This window comes from Monodelphis domestica, chromosome 2 (assembly GCF_027887165.1).
Source record: "Monodelphis domestica isolate mMonDom1 chromosome 2, mMonDom1.pri, whole genome shotgun sequence".
In the NCBI taxonomy this organism is placed as follows: Eukaryota; Metazoa; Chordata; class Mammalia; order Didelphimorphia; family Didelphidae; genus Monodelphis; species Monodelphis domestica.
The window spans coordinates 152492230-152511544 of NC_077228.1; the positions used below are offsets into that span (position 1 = coordinate 152492230).

Consider the following 19315-nt stretch of genomic DNA (forward strand, 5'->3'; position numbering starts at 1 on the left):
CCTGGGGTTGACAGATTTAGAGCTGAGAAGGAACTTGGGGGGTCATTTGTAATGATGGAAACCCCCCCCCAATTTACCTTTGTCCCTTGTGCCACAGTGACTCTTGTCTTAGCCAGAACAACAAACCTTAAAGTACCCAATGATCTCAGCTTATATAGAATTAGTAGATATAATCAAATCTTTAGTACCCTTTTGTCTTAGAAATTTCTCCCACTATATCTAAGCCTCTCCTGTCTGGAATCCTCCTTCCCTTATCTCCCTATAAGCCAATCAATTGTCCTTCCTTCCTTTTATTCCCCAAAGGATATATAAGACCCCAAGTTCCTCTGTTCAATGGAAAAATCCCCTTTCTAGGTGCATTTTCCAGAGACAGTGTTCCCAGAGTCCCAGAGCTTGTCTCTGTGTGGTGGCTGTTAGAGCATTGTCTCCCTCATCCTGATTAAAGTTCTTTCTAACTATTTGATGGTTCTTGTTTTTCAAGGTTGACAAAAATTATACAGATGAGGAAACTGAGACCCAGTGAGATGAAATTATGCACAAAATCACATAAATAATAAGCTACTATAAAGCCTGGCTTCAAATCCACTCTATACTGTCCTGTTTTCTTGCCATTGTTTATATCATTCCCTAGACCTGAAATACTCACCAGTCCTTTCCATATTCCAAACTATACCTGTTTAAATCTCTTCTTTTGTTTCAAATTCCAGTTCAAATTTCTCTTCTTTTCTGAAACCTTCTCCCATACTCTCATTCTTAAATGACTTCACCTTGGACCTCTCAGGGGTAGGACCATTCCTATTCTTATATTTTCTACAGCACCAAGCTTAATGTTCTGGATGCAAAAAATGGAAATGTCTCACATAGAGAAATCACAATTTTCAAAATACATGCATGCCTTCCACATTGTGGGGGCTTGGGGTATACCATCCTGTGATCTGGAAAATCTGCACAAAATTCTTTGGCCCTCCCTTCATATCAGAGAGGTTTAAATGTTTTCTTTTTCTTTTATCAGGTGCTTATATATCTTATTGAAAAATGTGGGTGAACTTTTTGTTCATAGGCTATATGTAGCGCAATGTTAAGAAAAAATACTGTATGAAAAAAAGAAATAAAAATGAAAAAATATTCTAATGAAATAAATCTGAGGATAATAATTCGGAACATACTATAAGGTAATATCATACATAACTACATATATTTATGCATTTATGTATGATATTACCTGCTGGCTTTCACATTCTTTTTGAAAACTTTATTTACTTATTTTAACTTTTTAAAAATTGTGTTTATTTATGGTATTTGCAGATAAAATATATTGATGGTATACAATAGTATACTTTTAGGCATTTTTGAGTTTGTAAAATTTTTCTGTAATGTCTGCTGGCCTTCTCCTTTTGGCTTTTGTGAAACTCCCCAAAAACTCTCATTGAATTTCTTATGCCAGCCTGAAATAAATCAAAGCCATGATGGGGAAACTCATAATGTGGAGGGGATATGTGTGCTTTCTTCATAACCACCATGTGAGGTAGTTTAGTGGAACAGTAGAAGTATTATTATATTCATTTTGTATACAAACTGAGGTTCAGAAAAATCAATCACCTCAAACTCAAGTTTTCTAACTCCAATTCCAATGTCCTTTCCATTACATCATACTCTCCCAGATACTTAACAAATGTCTGGTATTGTAGAGTTCTATGGCTAACTCCAGATTCCAGATTTTTAAGGCGCCTTGGCTTTACTTCCTAGCAGCTATCTTGCTTTTTCTCTCTTCCTTTGTCATTAGTGAAATTACTCAGGAAAGGGAAAGGAGATAAAATTCTAGGAAACATTGTGCTGGTAGATATTACTAGTTTGGTTCAGAGAAGCAATATATACACTTGGCTGAAATGACAATTTGTAATTATTTGTGGGAATCATCGATCTCTGCAATCTTCCTGTCATCTTTACTTTACCAGAGATAAGTGACCATTAACTATGACTTATTATTGGTTCAAATAATTCTTAGTGTTAGGGAAGATTCTCAGTATAGACTGTGAAAGAACAAAATCAATTTACTTACCAGGTCCTTTGTAGGATTTCTAACTCGGAAGAAGTAAACAACTAAGGTAGTGGGCAGGAGCTCCCACACAAAAAGGACCACTCCAAACACTACATAGCCAGCATCTCCAAGCTGATTTTTCAGATCTGCCTGTTAAGACAAAAAGGATGGAGAAATGGACCTAATTACACTGTATAAAGTCACAAAAGAAAAGCTGAGTTATGCTTAATTGGAAGTGAGTATAGCATAATTCTGATCTTATTCCTGAACATCTTCCTCCCTTCAATATACATGTCTAAACCACGGAATCATACAATAATAGTAGCAGATGAGACCTTGAGTAGTCAACTTATCTAGCCTCCTGAGGGACACTGGTGATTATTTGAAATATTCATGGTCACTGGTCATCCTTCTTAAATAAGGATTGTTTAAAAAATACAGGAATTTTTTTATCCATTGATAAGTGATTTTTTCAACAAATACAGAAAAGGTTTTTGACAAACTACAATAATCATGAAACACTAGAAAACCTAGGAATTAAATGGGCATTACTTAATATGGTAAATAATATATATCCAAACCTGAGAGCCAACATAATATAGATGGGGATTAAATTGGAATCCTTTCAAATAAGATGAAGGTAAACTGAGCATGTACATTGTCACCAGTGCTATTTGATTTAATCCTAGAGATGGCAGCTATAGCAATGAGATAAAAAAAAAAGTCATCATAAAAATAAGCACAACTAAGGAAGAAACTTTTTTTTTTTTGCAGATGACATACAGGTGAACTTGAGAACCCCAGAAAGTCAACTAAAGTTCATCAAAATAATGATTTGAGCAAAGTTCTGGAATATAAAATAAATATCCATAAATTATCATCAGAAAGATAGATAAATTCTACTTAAAATAAATTACTACTATTTATTAAAATAAATATATAATATAATAAATAAAATAATATGAAATATAAAAATAAATATAAATTATATAAAATAAAAATAATTACAAAAAATTTAAAAGTACCTGGGAATCTACCTACTATAATTCACACAAGAACTAGATGAATTCAACCTCAAACTACTACCTACATAAATAAAGACAGTTCAAAGGGTTTGGAAAAATGTTACATGCTCTTGGGTAAATAGAGGTAATATAATAAAATGACAATATCACCTAAATTAATATACTGATTCAATACCATAAAAAGTATTTTATAGGACAGTCTAGAGAACAATATAGTTACATACTAGAGACTGTTAAAGGTGATCCAAAGAAACCAAAAGGCAAAATGTCTGTTTATGCCTTTTATACAAATATGACATGAAGAACATGAAAGGAAAAAATCCTTTTGTTCCTGTCAATATTGCAGAATTTTCAAAGTAGTATTCAGAAAGATGGATGTATCTGTCTGGAAAGGAAAAACCCAAGTTTGATGAAATGGTAACAGTTGATATGTTGTAGTATGACAGAGAGATGAAGGACTATGTACATGGGATGGAGGTGGGTAATGGGTGGGTGGGGGATCCTAATGCTCCCAAATGGCTCCCACCTGGATTCTCTCTGTTCTGTTCAGAATTTTGCCCCAAGATAAAATCTACAAACCCTGAGACATCTGGGGATGTAGCCAAAAAAAAAAAAATTGGCAAGATGTAGAATAATCTGAATGATAATGAAAAGCAGTCATATGATAATAATTAGGCAGCAAAACTGAAGGAAAAAATGTGAAAGGGATGTTGCTGATTCTAAGTCCACAAGAAGAAGAAGATGATGATGAATAAAACTTTATAATATTTTTCTTCAATACCATAGACTGGAGGAAACACTAAATGAAGAACCTTTATTTACAAGTTATCCACTACATTGATAGCATTTCATTTTTCAAATTGGAAATAAGTGCTCTGGATATTTTACCTGGTTTATGTGACAGGAATACAGTTGTTCTGAGCACCTTGAAACTGTATCAAAGTGGTACACATTTCCAAACATTTTAAAAATGAAAAAGAAATTCATTGTTTTCCTCTGTCTATGCACTTTGTTTTTGCTATAGCAAAGCTTTTTACAAAGTTACAGCCTTTTATTTTTTATTATATACTTAATAACCACCACCACCAAAAACATTTAACTAAACAAACGCATAAAAAATTCTGTGCAAAACCACAAACTCCACATTGTTTACAATTTGTTTAAAAAATGTAAATTATATGTATGTGCTAATATAAACATCCTCTGCTTTTGAATTCCTTTTGGATTAAAAAAATCATATCATGTAGGTCACTGCCCTTTCTGCCTATGCTAAGGGCTTACTATTATTATGTCTAGCAGACAGTGAGAACCCACCAATATTTGGAACCAGAGTGCAAAGTTAATAACAGAAGGAGAGAAGAGCATGTAGTTTTGTCAACTTTAGAAAGCAGCATGTCCAGTGAAAAATGCATTCATCTCTCATGCTTTCTACTTGTGTGACCCTGAGCAAGTCACATAACATCCATGAGCCTCAGTTTCTTCATCTGAAAAATGAAGGGAATTTGCTGGAAAAGATGTTCTTTGAGGTTCCCTTTACTCTAGCACATCCCTGGTACAGGGCAGGCTTCATACCTCCGGGATAGAAGACAGCAGGTACCTACCTGCATGTTCAGAGAGCTTTGCTTTCATTGGCTGAAAAAACTGATAGACATTGCGGAGAAAGTGACTAAAGGAGGCTGAGGAGATGGATGGATGGATGTTCTGGGAGTCACCATCACTTGTTTTTCCAAGGGTTGAATAATGAATGAAAAAGTTTTGCATAGGTGCTGCCTTCTCACATTGACAAAACTCTTCGTGCTCCACTATTATTCCCGACTAACTGCACTCTCTGACTCCAAATATTAGATGAGGTCTCAGAATTGGCCTGACTTAATACCATCTGTACAGTACCAAACACTGGGCAAAGTACTGGGATGCAGAGAGAAGACTGCCAGTCTCTGCCTTCAGGGAGCACCCATCCTAACGGGGAGACATCACTTGGGAGAGGTCTTAGCTGCAAGTGAGGAAAAGATTCCACTGGTCCTTAGAGTGCAAAAAAAAAAATTACAGGCTGGTGCATATGATATAAAGATGGTTATGGGTTAGAAATCTCAGGACGTAAACTTACATTCTTTCTGTCTATCTGGAGGGGGAGGAGGCAGGTCCATATCTCTATATCCATATAAACATATACTCAACTATACAACTATATCTATACACATGGGGGGGGGGGGATATATGTACTAGGCAAATTCTTCTCATAAATATTTAGAATTATGACACTTTAGAATGGGAAAATTAATTTGAATCTTCCTTTCGGTGCCATGCACTGTTGGAGTACTCTATCCAACAGTTGTCTATCAAGCTCAAAGTTGTCATTTTATATATAATAAAATCGCAGTCAGAACAAAAACAGAGAAGGAAAATTATAGGTCCATTTCATGAATGAATATGGATGCAAACAATTTAAAGAAAATGCGAGCAAGGAGACTAAAGCAACAGATCACAAGGATCATTCACTATGACCAGGTGGGATTTACACCAGAAATGCAGGGCTGATTTAACAGTAGGAAAACTCTCAGCATAATGGACCATATCAGTAACTAAACTAACAGAAATCACATGTTTATTTCAATAGATATGGAAAAACCTTTTGACAAAATACAACACCCATTCCTAGAAAGCAAACACTAGAAAGCAAAGGAATAAATGGGTCATTCCTTAAAATGATTAAAAAAAATTCACTTATTATTATTTTTAAATGATAAATAAAAATAGTAATAAAATGATACATAAAAAAATAGATAGTAATAAAAAAGATAAATTAAAAAATAGATAGCACCTATTTCAAACCTTCAGCAGGAATCATCTGCAAGGAGATAAGTTAGAATCTTTCCCAATAAGATCAGAAGTGAAGCAGGGATGCCCATTATTATTGAATAATGTGTTAGAAATGCTAGCTTTACAGGGACAGCAGGGTAGTTCATTAGATTGAGAGCCAAGGAAAGTCCTAGGTTCAAATCTGACCTTCAGACACTTCCTGGCTGTGTGTCACTTAACTTCAATTGCCTAGCCCTTACCAACTCTTTTGCCTTGAAACCAATACACAGTATTGATTCTAAGGTGGAAGGTAAGGGTTAAAAAATTCTAGCTTTAGCAATAAGGAAAGAAGAAGAAAATTGAAAGAATTAAAGTAAGCAATGAGGAAACTAAACTATCACTCTTTGTGGATGAAATGATCCTAGAAAATCAACTAAAAAACTAGTTGAAATAATTAATAACTTTAGTAAAGTTGCAGGATACAAAATAAATCTACATAAATCATCAGCATTTCTAGAATACCAACAAAGTCTAACAGCAAGATGTAGAAAGAGAAATTCCATTTAAAATTGCTTTAAACAATATAAAATACCTGGGAATATACTACCCAAGGCAAACACTGGGATTTTATGAACTGAATTACAAAATATTTTTCATACAAATAAAGTCAGATTTAAACAACTGGAAAAATATGAATTACTCATGGGTGGTCTAATAAAACAATGGCAATCCTATCTAAATTAATTTATTTATTCAGTGTCATACCAATCAAAATACTGAATAATTATTTTATAGACCAAGAAAAAATAATATCAAAATTCATCTGGGAGAACAATATGTGAAGATTATCAAGGGAACTAATGAAAAAAATGTAAAGGAAGGAGACCTAGCAGTGCCAGATCTCAAATTGTACTATAAAGCAGCAGCATCAAAACAGGTACTGGCTAAGCAATAGAAGGGTGGATCAATAGAGTAAAATAGATATACAATATACAGGATTATCATCAACCTGGTGTTTGATAAACCCAAAGATCCGAGCTTTTGGAATAAGAACTCACTCTTTAACAAAACCTGATGGGAAAATTGGAAAACAGTATGGCAGAAACTAGGTATAGACCAATGTCTCACACCCTCTACCAAGATAAGGTCAAAATGCATATATGATTTAGATATAAAGAGTGATACCATAACTAAATTAGGAGAACACAGAATAGTTTACCTGATAGATCTTTGGAGAAGGGCCACCAAGATTAGAAGGGAAAACACAAACGGGGGAAGAGGGGGGATTTGTAACAAATATCTCTGATAAAGGTCTAATTTCTTAGATTTTTAAAGAATTAAGCCAAATTTATAAGAATATAAGCCATTTCCCGAATAGCAAATAGCCAAAGTATATGAATGAGAAATTTTCAGATGAAGAAATCAAAGCCATCATAATCATATTAAAAAATGTTCTAGGGGATAGCTGGGTAGCTCAGTGGATTGAGAGCCAGGCCTAGAAACAGGAGGTCCTAGGTTCAAATCTGGCCTCAGACATTTCCCAGATGTGTGACCCTGGGCAAGTCACTTGACTCCCATTGCCTAGCCCTTACCACTCTTCTGCCTTGGAGCCAATACACAGTATTGGCTCCAAGACAGAAGGTAAGTGTTTAAAAAAAATGTTCTGAATCATTCTTGATTAGAGAAATGCACATTAAAACAGTGCTGAAATACCACCTCATATCTATCAGATTGGCCATTGTGGAAGTAAAGGAAAATGGTCAATGATGGAGGGGATCGGCAAAATTGGGACACAAATGCATTGTCGGTGGACTTGTGAACTGATCCAACCATTCTGGAATACAATTTGGAACTATCCCCAAAGGGCTATAAAACTGTGCATACCTTTTGATTTGGTAATATCACTACTGGGTCTATATTCAAAAATGACAATAAAAAAGGGGAAAGGACCTATTTGTACAAAAATACTTATAGTTGCTCTTTGTGGTGGCAAAGAATTGGAAATTGAGGGGATGCACATCAATTGAGGAATGGCTGAACAAATTATGGTACATGTTGGTGATGGAATACTATTGTGCTGTAAGAAATGATATGCAAGAAAAGTTAGAAAGATCTGCAGGAACTGGTGCAGAATGAAATAACCAGAACTGGGAGAACATTGTACAGAATAACAGCAATATTGGACAATGATCATCTGTGAAAATTTGACTATTCTAAGTAATGAGATGATTTGGGTCAGTCCTGAAAGACTTATGACAGAGAATGCTCTCCACCTCCAGAAAAAGAACTCTTGGAATTGAATTTCACATCACTGTATTTATGGTTTTATTTTGGGATTTTAGCTATGTATGAGTTTGTTCTTAGAATAATGACCAATATGCAAGTGTGTTTGCATGACAATAAAAATAAAGTTAAAAAATAAAATAAAATAGCAGTCAGCTATTATTGTTAGATGTAGCAATGGGGTGGAGTTTCAACTGACATGAAAGGTGCCTTTTTTGGATGTGGTTGTTAAATACTGTCATTTAAAAATGAAAACCTAAAAAAAAAAAACCAAAGGGACATCGCAACAATGGAAGTTAAAACACAGTCTGTACCTAATACTTAGAACATTTTGTTGATGTCTTAAAATATGGTTAGAATGCTAAGATGTTTTCCAAACTAAATAGTATTAATCTTTTTTCTATTTTTTTTTTACATAAAGAAGAGCTTTATAGCACCAGAAAAATCATAATAAAATTCATCTGAAGGAAAAAGGTCAAGAATCTCAAGGGAAATGAGGAACAAAAATGGAACAAAGTGGGCCTACCTAACAGTACCAGATCTCAAATGATATTACAGACTAGTAATCATTCAATTTGATACTTGTTATTACATTTTAAAAAGTCACCCAGTGGAATAGATTAGGTATACATCATACAAAAGTAAATGAATTAAGTAGCCTAGTTTACAGTTCAATCAACAATACATTAATGTGCCCATTTTCCTAAAGCCCACAAGTGTTTATCATTTTCCTTTTTACTACCTTAGCTGATTGATAAGAAGTGGAATCTCAGAGTTTCTTTTATTTTCATTGCCCTACTTATTAGTAAATTAGAACATTTTTTTAATAGGGCTATAAATCATTTGAATTTCTTTCCTTGATACCTAATAATAATCAACTTTTGATTCTTCTTCTTAGTTTTCAATCAGTTCCTTCTATATTTTATTGTTGAGCATTCTCTTTACTAAAGCCCATGGTATTCTTGACCTTAGTATGTAATGGTCACTTCTTATCTTCTTCTGCAGAATCAATTTCCCAATTCTTTCAATCTGTTTTCATATAACACATTTTTTTTTGTCATTTCTATCAAATTTCTTTGGATCTTTTTGAGTTTCTCCCTTTTCTATTTTATGGTATTGAGGAAATTAAGTGGCACAGTAGATTCAGGGTTGGAATTGAAGTCATGAAGACATGAATTCAAAACCTGCCTCAGGCTGTTACCTACAAAAAAAAAATCACTTAACCTCTCTGGGCCTGACTTTCCTCAAATATAAAATGGGATTCTGTAAGGGATTTTGTCAGGCTCAAGTGGGATAATATATAAAAAATGTTTTCCAAACCTTAAAGCACTCCCTATATGTTAGCTATTATTATATAGCCACTAAAAATTGGATACATTATTCTGCTGAGAATAATTTCCCTATCACTGCATGTCAACTTCTTTGGAATCCATCCCAATGTTCTGCTGGTTTTTCTGCCCAGCTGAATTGTGCTGATGAATCATAGTGAGTTTGTGGTCCATTGTTGAGTCACCCTCCCTCTCTGCCCTCCAACCCCAACTCCTATTTTTCAGGTGGACCTAACTTTACATAATAATTGTACCCCAAAAACTATGTGTAAACTCAACTATGTATAAAGTTGTATTTTAGATGGTAAAACAGACATTGCCTGCATCTAAAATTCAGTCTTTTTTTTTTCTTGGTAAATATAGTCAAGTTCCAACCTCCATATAGTGCAAAATTAGATTTTCATGTTTGGTGTCCTTAAAATAGAGCAGGTTGGCTGGTCAGCCAATAATCATTTCTTAAGCATTTACCATGTTAAGAGCTGGGAATACAAGAACATCAAAACCCCTCCTTATTAGCAAGGCACTCACAATCTAATAGGCAAGACAATACATAAAAGACTTGGTACACATAAGAATTGGTATTTTTCAGTCGTGCCTAATTCTTCATGCCCCCATTTGGGGCTTTCTGTTTTGGAAAATTTTATTTAGTCAATTTAGAAGATTATTCCTTGGTTACAAGAATCATATTCTTTCCCTCCCCTGTCCCCACCCCTTCCCGTAGCCAACGTGCAATTCCATTGGGTATTACATGTGTCCTTGATCATAACCTATTTCCATGTTGTTGATGTTTGCACTAAGATGATCATTTGGAGTCTACATCCCCAATCACATCCCCCTCAATCCAGGTAATCAAGCAGTTGTTTTTCATCTGTGTTTCTACTCCCACAGTTTTTCCTCTGAATATGGATAGTGGTTTTTCTTGTAGTTCAGGATCACTGCATTGAGACTAATGGAGAAGTCATTTGGGGTTTTCTTGGCAAAGAAACTGGAGTAGTTAGCCATTTCCTTCTCCAGATCATTTTACAGATGAGGAAACTGAGGCAGAGTTTTGTGACTTGCTCAAAACCACACAGCTAGTAAGTGCCTGAGGCCGGATTTGAATTCAAACAAGAATCTTCCTGACTCCAGCCAGCAGCATCACCTAGCAGTCACAGACATGGAGTAGGCAGAAGGTGATCTTAGTGGGGGAGGTACTAAAAGATAAGGACACTAGGAAAGGCTTCTCCAATCCCAGAAAGTGGGCTTTGAGCTGAGACATGAAGAGATGAAGGAAGTCAAGCTTATACCAACAACCTTTCTTTCCTCTGGGATTTCATTCTATTTTCATTAGTCCAATTCACCAAGTTTATTTTGCATTTTTAAACAGAACCCATATAAACCTACATGAAAGAAAGGGATGAATTAGGAATCTGCCCTGTGATTTTATTGATTTTAGAGAGTTCCCAGGTTCTTGAAATGAACAAAAAGGAAGGGCAATTACTGATGTTAATAGTTGAATATCTGGAATGAGTTGTTCTACATTACTGAGAAGATAGGAGGCTCCCTTTTTTCTTTTTCTTTTATTTTCGCCTTTTTTCCTCAAGAATAAAATATACTTTAACCATAGGTGAAGGTTCTAGACCTGTGATTTCAGTGGTCTAGGCTATTCCTGAGTGAGGAAACTCCCTCTACCAAAGCAAATTGACACCTTCTCTGAAACTTATAGTCTAAGAGTATTTCACAGAATACTGTAAGGGTAAGTAACTAATCCTAGGGTCAGATAGCCAAGAGAACTCCAACCTCATCATCCTGCCTTTGAAGCTGGTTCTCCATCCACTGTACAATACTACCTCTTTAAATAAAAGAATTATTAAACTAAATAAAAGGATATTTGAATAATTCTGTTGAAAAGTCCAGTAATGGGCAAAGGGATTCATGAAGAATAAAAATTGAGTTCCTCACAAATTTTCCATTTGCACCTTGAGATTCCACCCATGCTTTGTATGTCATTTGGGACCTCAGAAGCAGAGGGGATCCTGATTTTCATTTCCTTTCTGTTCTTTTTTCTTTTTATAGGTAAAGTCAGTAGAGTTTGCAGAAAAAAAAAAAAGCAACATAGAACTTGGGTTCAAATCCGAGATCTGCACGACCCAACTATTTGACCATGGACAAGTTATCCATTTCTTTCTGGGTCAGAGAAAACTGACCTATGCCTTAGTTTCCTCATCTAGAAGAATGGATATGATAGTCTTTTACTACTCATTTCACACTGTAGTTTTGAGAAAATATTCTGTAAATTTGTACATTGTGTTAAAAAAAGAGCAGAAGTCACAAGAACTGGATTCTAGTCAGTACTCTTACAATAACTAGCTGTGTGACTGAAGACATAGGGCAGTATAGTGGAAAGAGTAATGTACTTGGAACTGGAGGACTGGAATGCTGGACTGGATGGGCAGCTAGGTGGCATAGTCAATACAGTGCCCAGCCTACGGTCAGGAAGTCTTATCTTTCTGATTTCAAATCCAATCTCAGATACTTCCTAAATGTATGACTCTGGGCATGTCATTTTGCCATATTTGCCTTGGTTTTCTTATCTGTAAAATGGGCTGGAGAAGGAAAGGCAAACAATTCCAGGATCGTGGCTGAGAAAACCGCAAATGGGGTCACAAAGAATTGGACACAACTGAACAAAAAAATTGGACTAGATAATCACAAAGGACTTTTTAATTCTAAATCTATAATCCTATGAACCCTTTGGACATCAGTTTCTTCATATGTGTTGTGAGAAATTGGATCAGATGAATTTTAAGATCCTTTATAATACTAACTTTCAATAAAAATAACTGTTGGAATTTATCAAAGGTTTACAAAGCACATTATAGACATTACTTCATTTGATCTTCAGAAAAGAGATTTCAAGTACAGGAGCTGGTGGTATAGCAGATAAAGTGTTGAATCTGTACTTAGGAAGACCCAAGCTCAAATTTGGCCTCAGACATGTAGTAGCTGTGTGATCTTAGACAAGTCACTTAACTTGTGTTTGACTCAGTTCCACTTCTGGATAAAACAAAATTAACATATGTAAAGTCCTCTGAAAACCATTAAATACTATATAAATACTAGTAATTGTTATTTAAGATATTATAGGAATTATTATCCCTATTTTAAAGATGAAGAGACTGAGACCGAGACATTAAATAATTTGCCTATATAAATATTTAGCTTACCTGTTCCTTTTCTCCTATTTGTGGCTTAGGAGTTTAGTAAACTAAGGGTAGCATGGTACCCTTAGTAAACTAAGTACCCAGGGTAAACTAAGGTAGGTAGCATGGGGCTAGAGTCAGGAAGTCCAGGGTTCAAATTTGGCCTCAAATACTTCCTAGCTGTGTGACCCTGGGCAAGTCTTCCTAGCCCTTATCACTCTTCTATCTTGGATTCCAAGACAAGATAAAGGTATTTTTTTTAAAAGAGTTTAATAAACTACACAGCTAGGAAACAATACAAATAGGAACCTAATCCAAATTTATACTAACTCAAGATCTAGCATTCTTTTCACTCTACCAAATCAGCCCCTCAAATCTAAGCTCATGTGTGGCACCATCCATTGGACAGAAGGAAGGAAGGAAGGAAGGAGGTTAGATCGGATGATTATATAAAGTTTCAACCAGTTCTCTGATTCTCTGAATCTAACTTGAATAAGAAACAAAATTTAGAATGTTTCTGGACTAAAGTCAATCACTCAACCTTCCTCTTTTTCTCTGGACAGGAGGCCAACGATGGGGTGTTGAAAGATACAGATGATGACAGACAGTTGATATATGGGTTGGTTTTGCTGAAAAGGGATTATTAAAAAAAAAAAAATCTTTGTTCCAAGGGAAGGCTGACTGGATAGAAGCAGAGGGAAGTGTTTTTATAGAAATGAATGTGATGAAAAAACAAAAACATCAGTAAAACTAAAAAAAGAACAAAAAATTGCCCTCTTCTGGGCCTTTTCAAAAACAAGGGTATTCTCTGTCAGTCAAAGAAATGCCAGAGGTCACAGAGGACCTGGGTTTGCACAAGACAGAGTACTCCTATGGTGTTTTTCTTACCATGTGATCTCATAATGAATTCAGGGAACCTAAGCGATGGGAGGAATGCACAATTTCTACAACTCTTGGATTCAGGGAAGCTAAGTAAGTCACAAGGGAATGGGCCATCAAAGTCTTTCTGGATGTTGTGGCTTGAATACCCATTTACTGTAGTCATATTTCTATTGATGTCAATGTCACTGGCTTGGTCTAGGATCCATGGTCTTTGGACCAATTGCTACAGGCCGCAGATATACAGATCCCACCTTCCATCTCTTGTTTAGTCATATGAGTCTTGGTTTTCCCATATGCAAAATGGGGATTATAATAGGGATACTACCTATCTCACAAGGAGGAAAGATCTTTCTAAAGCTTAAAGCATTATACAGGATAGTCCAAAGGTCTTAGAGAAGTTTTAAGCTATTAAAATGGTTCAATCATTCCCTTTAAGCTATTTAAGCTAGTAATGGCTAAAATGGCACTAAGACTTTTGGGAAATTTGTGTAATGCTCTTTTAAAATTTAAAACTCTTACCTTCTGTCTTAGTATCAGTTCTAAGGCAGAAGAAAGCAGTAAGGACTAGTCAATCAGGGTTGAGTGACTTGCCAAGGTTCATAGAGCTAGTGTCAGAGGGCAGATTTGAACTCAGGAAGATTTTCCTGACCCCAAGTCCAGCACTCTATCTGCTATACTATCTCACTGCCCTGTCCAGTACATAGAAGGTACTTAATAAATGCTTATTGAGTTAATTTGAATCAAATTGAATCTGATAAGAAAACTTCTCCACTGACAAAGACTGATAACTTTGTCTAGAGGATTGCCTGGCAATTCGAGATTAAATAACTTGCCCATAGTCAGAAAGCAAAATGTCTCAGAAGCTATGCTTGAACCCAGGTCTTCCTACCCTGAGGCTAGCTCTCTATCCACTATATGAGTTCAAAACCTGTCTAACCAGATACACTGTGGCACAATCGAATGTAATGGACTTCTCTACTAGCAACAATGCAATAATCCAAGACAATTCTGAGGGACTTATGAGAAAGAATGCTATCTACAGTCAGAGGAACTGTGTGAGTAGAAACACAGAAGAAAAACAACTGTTTGACTACATGGGTCAATGGGGATATGATTGGGGATGTAGACTCTAAATGATCACCCTAATGCAAATATCAATAATATGGAACTAGGGCTTAATCAATGACACAAATAAAACCCAGTGGAATTACTCATTGGCTATGGGAGGGAGGTGAGAAGAGGGGAGGGAAAGAATATGAATCATGTACCTATGGAAAAATATTATAAATTAATTAAATAAAAAAAATTGTAAAACCTGCCTCAGATACTTATTAGTTTGTGACTATAGGCATCACTAAACCAAGTTTGCCTCAGTTTCCTCCTTTGTAAAAGAAGCTAGAGAAAGAAATGGCAAACCTTTTCAGTATCTTTGCAAAAAAAAAAACAAATGAAGTCAGTCAGACATAACTGAAAGAACTAAACAACAACAGCAATATTTACTTAAACAATTTTGAAAACACCCTGACTTCAGAGCACTCAATAAAAATTTAGACATGTTTTCTATAGTCTGAGTAAGTTTTCTTTCATTCATTTTTTTAATCATAAACTCCAGTTCTTAATAACACTTTAACATTTCCCAAAACACTTTGAATAGGCTTTGTCCTCACGATTATGATTATTTAATTTTTGATGGCTTTCTAGGAAGAAAGGAATTATTTGTGAAAATCATATGAAATAGGCAGGACTTATCACCACATTTGGCAAATGAGACCCCTGACAGGAAAAGGAACACAACTTGCCCAAGGTCATAAGACTAGAGAATAAATAGAACCAAGCCTGACTGGAACTGCTCTGGCTTCTACAATCTCATCCACAGCTCAGTCTAATATTCCGCCATGTCTCTTATAAGGAAAGTCAGTTCCCAAGATGTGGAGAAGGAAATGGCAAAGCACTCCAGTATCTTTGACAAGAGAATCCCAAATGGGGTCCCAAAGAGCCAGACACAACTGAAACTACTGAACAACCACAAAAGTTCCCAAGATCCTGAAAATTCTGAACAACTTTGAATCTTATTTATAGGTGCTTCAGTCTTCAAAGCAAATTATCCCAATTAAACATCCCTTGCTGATGAATGAGCTCCTCACTTACCTGGTCTGATACATTGTACCAGTCGTAATCAAAGGAATGGACATTCTTATTCTGAGAAAAGGATAATATAAACAAGTTGTAACAGGCTCTGGATGCATAAAGCAGGATAACGGTCACTCCAATGGCGGTCACTTGACACACAGATGAACCCTGGGGGAAAAAAAAGAAAATTTGCTTTAGTCCAATCCAACTCCCAGGAAGGTCCAGGGCCATTTTGGCCAACCACTGTCCCTCAGCGCCCTTCCTACATCCATCACTGCTAAACTAGGTCTGGATGGGTAAGTCCTTCAGATATTCCAAAGCCCTATCAGAAATAGTCAGACATTTCAAGATATTAATAACTCTTTAAATAACCTCCAAATATATATTCAGTTTTAAGAATCTAGCCATATATTCCCCCAAATCCTTGCTTCCCTTTTGACCTTCCAAGCATCTGAAAAAGAAGCAAAAATGCTATGATAAGAGACAGCAGTAATCTAAGTTTGGAAATACTTCAACTCTGTCGGAAACAGAGACAGAGACCCAACCTCCATGCAGTGCTGTTTTTGGACCTTTGAGATAAGAATATCCAAGTGATGTGGACCTTTGTTTTAATTCTCCCTGGCCAGCTCAGGGGTAAACTGTTCCAGAAGCTGCCAACTCCCCTGGGTTTATTGTTTGCTTTGGCCAGTCTTTCCAGTGAGATGATTAAGCGCACAGCAAGGGATGGTTATATGGACAGAGCCCAGTTGCTAGAGGATTTTTGGAACCAGTAACATACTCCCTGTTTAATAAATACTTGCTTGGCTGGACTTGGTACTTGTGAGTAGCTGTGAAAATTCTTGTTAATAAATGATCAGTTTTTCTGATCATTCTGATTTAACCAATCAGAAAGTCACTGGATAAACAGGATATTAGTTGGCATACCTGAATGAATGTCTGGAGCCTGCTTTGATTTTTTTTTCCCAAGAAGGAGTTATCAAATAAATCCAAGGTATTATTATATTATTTCAATAGCTGTTAATTATGCTTATTATTTTCCCTGTGGGAGTTCTGAAAAGCACTTTGGTAGAAAGCTACAATTTAATCCTTCCTGTTAAATCCCCTCTCCCAGTTTTTAAAACCCCCAACTGCCTCATGAAGCAAAGAGATTGTGTTCAAGAAAATTGAGACAAAATCAAATTTGACATTTCCCTGAAAAGAACGTGAATAAAAAGTTGCCTTGGCATATTCACTATAGGGCTTGATTCTCCAGGGCAATGTCAGCAAAACAAAATGGTGCTCGGTGGCAAGGATTTGGATTTATGAGGAATCTTTCACTGTGGGCTCTCAGGGTTGGCAGCTATTCCTCAATTTGTTATGACTGGATGCTTTCTGAGCCCTGGCAGATTGGCACACAGTGTCACACAAACCCCATCACCTGGCCCTACTCTTGTGAATAAGGAGATTAAGCAAATGGGTCTTAAGGGCACTCAGCAAATCACCAGTAGACAAGGGAGCAGGGCCCAAGCCCTCCCTCTCTGATGTCAATACTCCATCCTGCCAGGAGTTACACAACCATGCATTGCTTAGCAATCTGCTTTGTGAAAGAAATGTACCAGCTGTTGAGGCAAATTTAGTCCTATGGTTTCAAACATGCTTGTATTTTTTTCTCTAGGTACCCAGAGGTGGCAAGGATTGATATTCCAAGAGTGGGAAAAAATGGTGGAGAATTGATTGGGTTTATAAATTCCTCCCCAACTTTAATTCTGGTTCCTTTCCTGTGCCTAGGAAAAAAAGAAATCACCATGTGGCTAAGAAAGACAGGCAGAAGGGCAATTCTGTGGGCACTGGCCCCTGAGGAAGAGGAAGTCCCTAGTCTCCTAGCAAATCAAAGGGAAAGAATGTGAGCCTGGAAGCTAGCTCGTTTTGAGTTCCCCCTTGACTCACTAAGTGTCCTCCAAAAAACTCCCAGTGCCTCTTTTAAAATTTGGAAAATGAGAATAGAGTAAGGACCTGTGACTTTAGCTGTGTAGGACCTACCCAAGTGGGAACACTCCACCATCCCATTGAAATCTCCCTCTAATTTCACAGATGACTCCTGGTAGATGCCTGCCTTGAGGTATCCAGGAAAGACTGTAGAGCTATTCAGAGTCACAGGCAACACGTGAGCCTACTCCTTACAACACCAAGCTATACTCTGTCACACACTTTTTAAAAATGGAGGCAAAATCAATTTTCTATTTTTAAGTAGATAAATTATTTTCCTCATACTCTCCACTAGTCAGTGTATTCTTAGTTGTCTGACACAAGGATGCCACAGAAATATAAGAGAACGGGCTATTAGTGTTCTGAACTTATGCCTTAGTCTTTTGTTTTAAACAACAGCCTTACTAACTTCCACTAGAAGGTTAAGCATGGGAGACATTTTGGTAATTTTTGTTTCCCAGTCAATCTACAATTTCTGGCATGAGCTTGTTGGAAGGAGTGGAGTACATGTTGGAAGTGCTTCCCATCCTACCTTAGATTCCAAGTATATATTGGCTAAGGACATCTTGGAAATCTTGTAGAGGCAGACAGAGAGCGAGATGGCGCAGAGAACAAAGAGGGTATCATTAATGGCAACTCGAACTGAGACGATAATCTTTCTCTCCCAATTTTCTGTTTTCACGAGCACTGCACAGGTTAGATTCACCAACAGGAAAAGAAGACTGATGAAGAGGGAAGCCAGGTAGAGGGGAAGTCTGAAAAAGAAAGAATAAGAAAAATATAAAGCACTATCCTCTCCATGTTGTATACAAGTTCAGTTAAGAATAAAGCAAGGGAGCAGCTGGGTAGCTCAGTGGATTGAAAGTTAGGCCTAGAGACAGGAGGTCCTAGGTTCAAATTTGACCTCAGACACTTCCCAGCTGTGTGACCCTGGGCAAGTCACTTGACCCCCATTGCCTAGCCATTACTACTCTTCTGCCTTGGAACCAATACACAGTATTGACTCCAAGACGGAAGGTAAAGGTTTTATAAAAATAATCATAATGATGAAAAATAAAGCAAAATTTCCTAGCAAGAGCATATAACAGACACACCAAGGTTACAAATAGACTATCTGGAACCTGCTTATTTCATAACTGAGCATGCTAATTGTTGGATGGACTTAAAAAAACAACTTGTTACAAATCCCTCTAGAAGTTGGAAAAATGCCCATCATCTATCCTTGAAATTTTCTACAAGAAACTTAAAAGGGGTACAGAGTTGCTATGGGACTGTCTGATGTCTTTTGACAATGAACACTCAGTCTTAATCAATAAGCCTTTATCTATGTGCCAGTCATTGTACCAATTGATAATACAAATACAAAGAATGAAACAACTTCTCTTCTCAAAGAGTTTAAATTCTGTGAAGGGAAACAATATATGATTGTTCTATCTATATCTATCCATCTATCTATTCATCTACCCACCTATGAATCTATCCATCTATCCATCCATCTGTCATCTATCTATCTATCTAGATATGCATATATGTATGTGTATGTGAATATCTGGGTTTTTTTTTTGTTGTTGTTGTTCAGTTGTTTTCAGTTATGTTTAACTCTCTGTGACCTCATTTGGGGCTTTCTTGACAAAGATCCTAGACTGGTTTGTCATTCCTTTCTAGCTCATTAAAACTGAGGCA

General features: G+C 36.4%; 1 protein-coding gene across 1 annotated transcript in view; it reads right to left on the bottom strand.

The window, feature by feature from the left end:
• Nucleotides 1–19315, bottom strand: part of GPR137B (G protein-coupled receptor 137B) — a 113633-nt gene that overhangs the window by 14695 nt on the left and 79623 nt on the right. Inside the window, exons 3-5 of the mRNA XM_001378360.3 lie at nucleotides 18165–18387; nucleotides 15686–15835; nucleotides 2060–2188 (exon numbers count right to left, since the gene is read on the bottom strand). Of these exons, the coding sequence (XP_001378397.1) occupies nucleotides 2060–2188; nucleotides 15686–15835; nucleotides 18165–18387 (502 nt within the window). The remainder of the gene's footprint in view (nucleotides 1–2059; nucleotides 2189–15685; nucleotides 15836–18164; nucleotides 18388–19315) is intronic.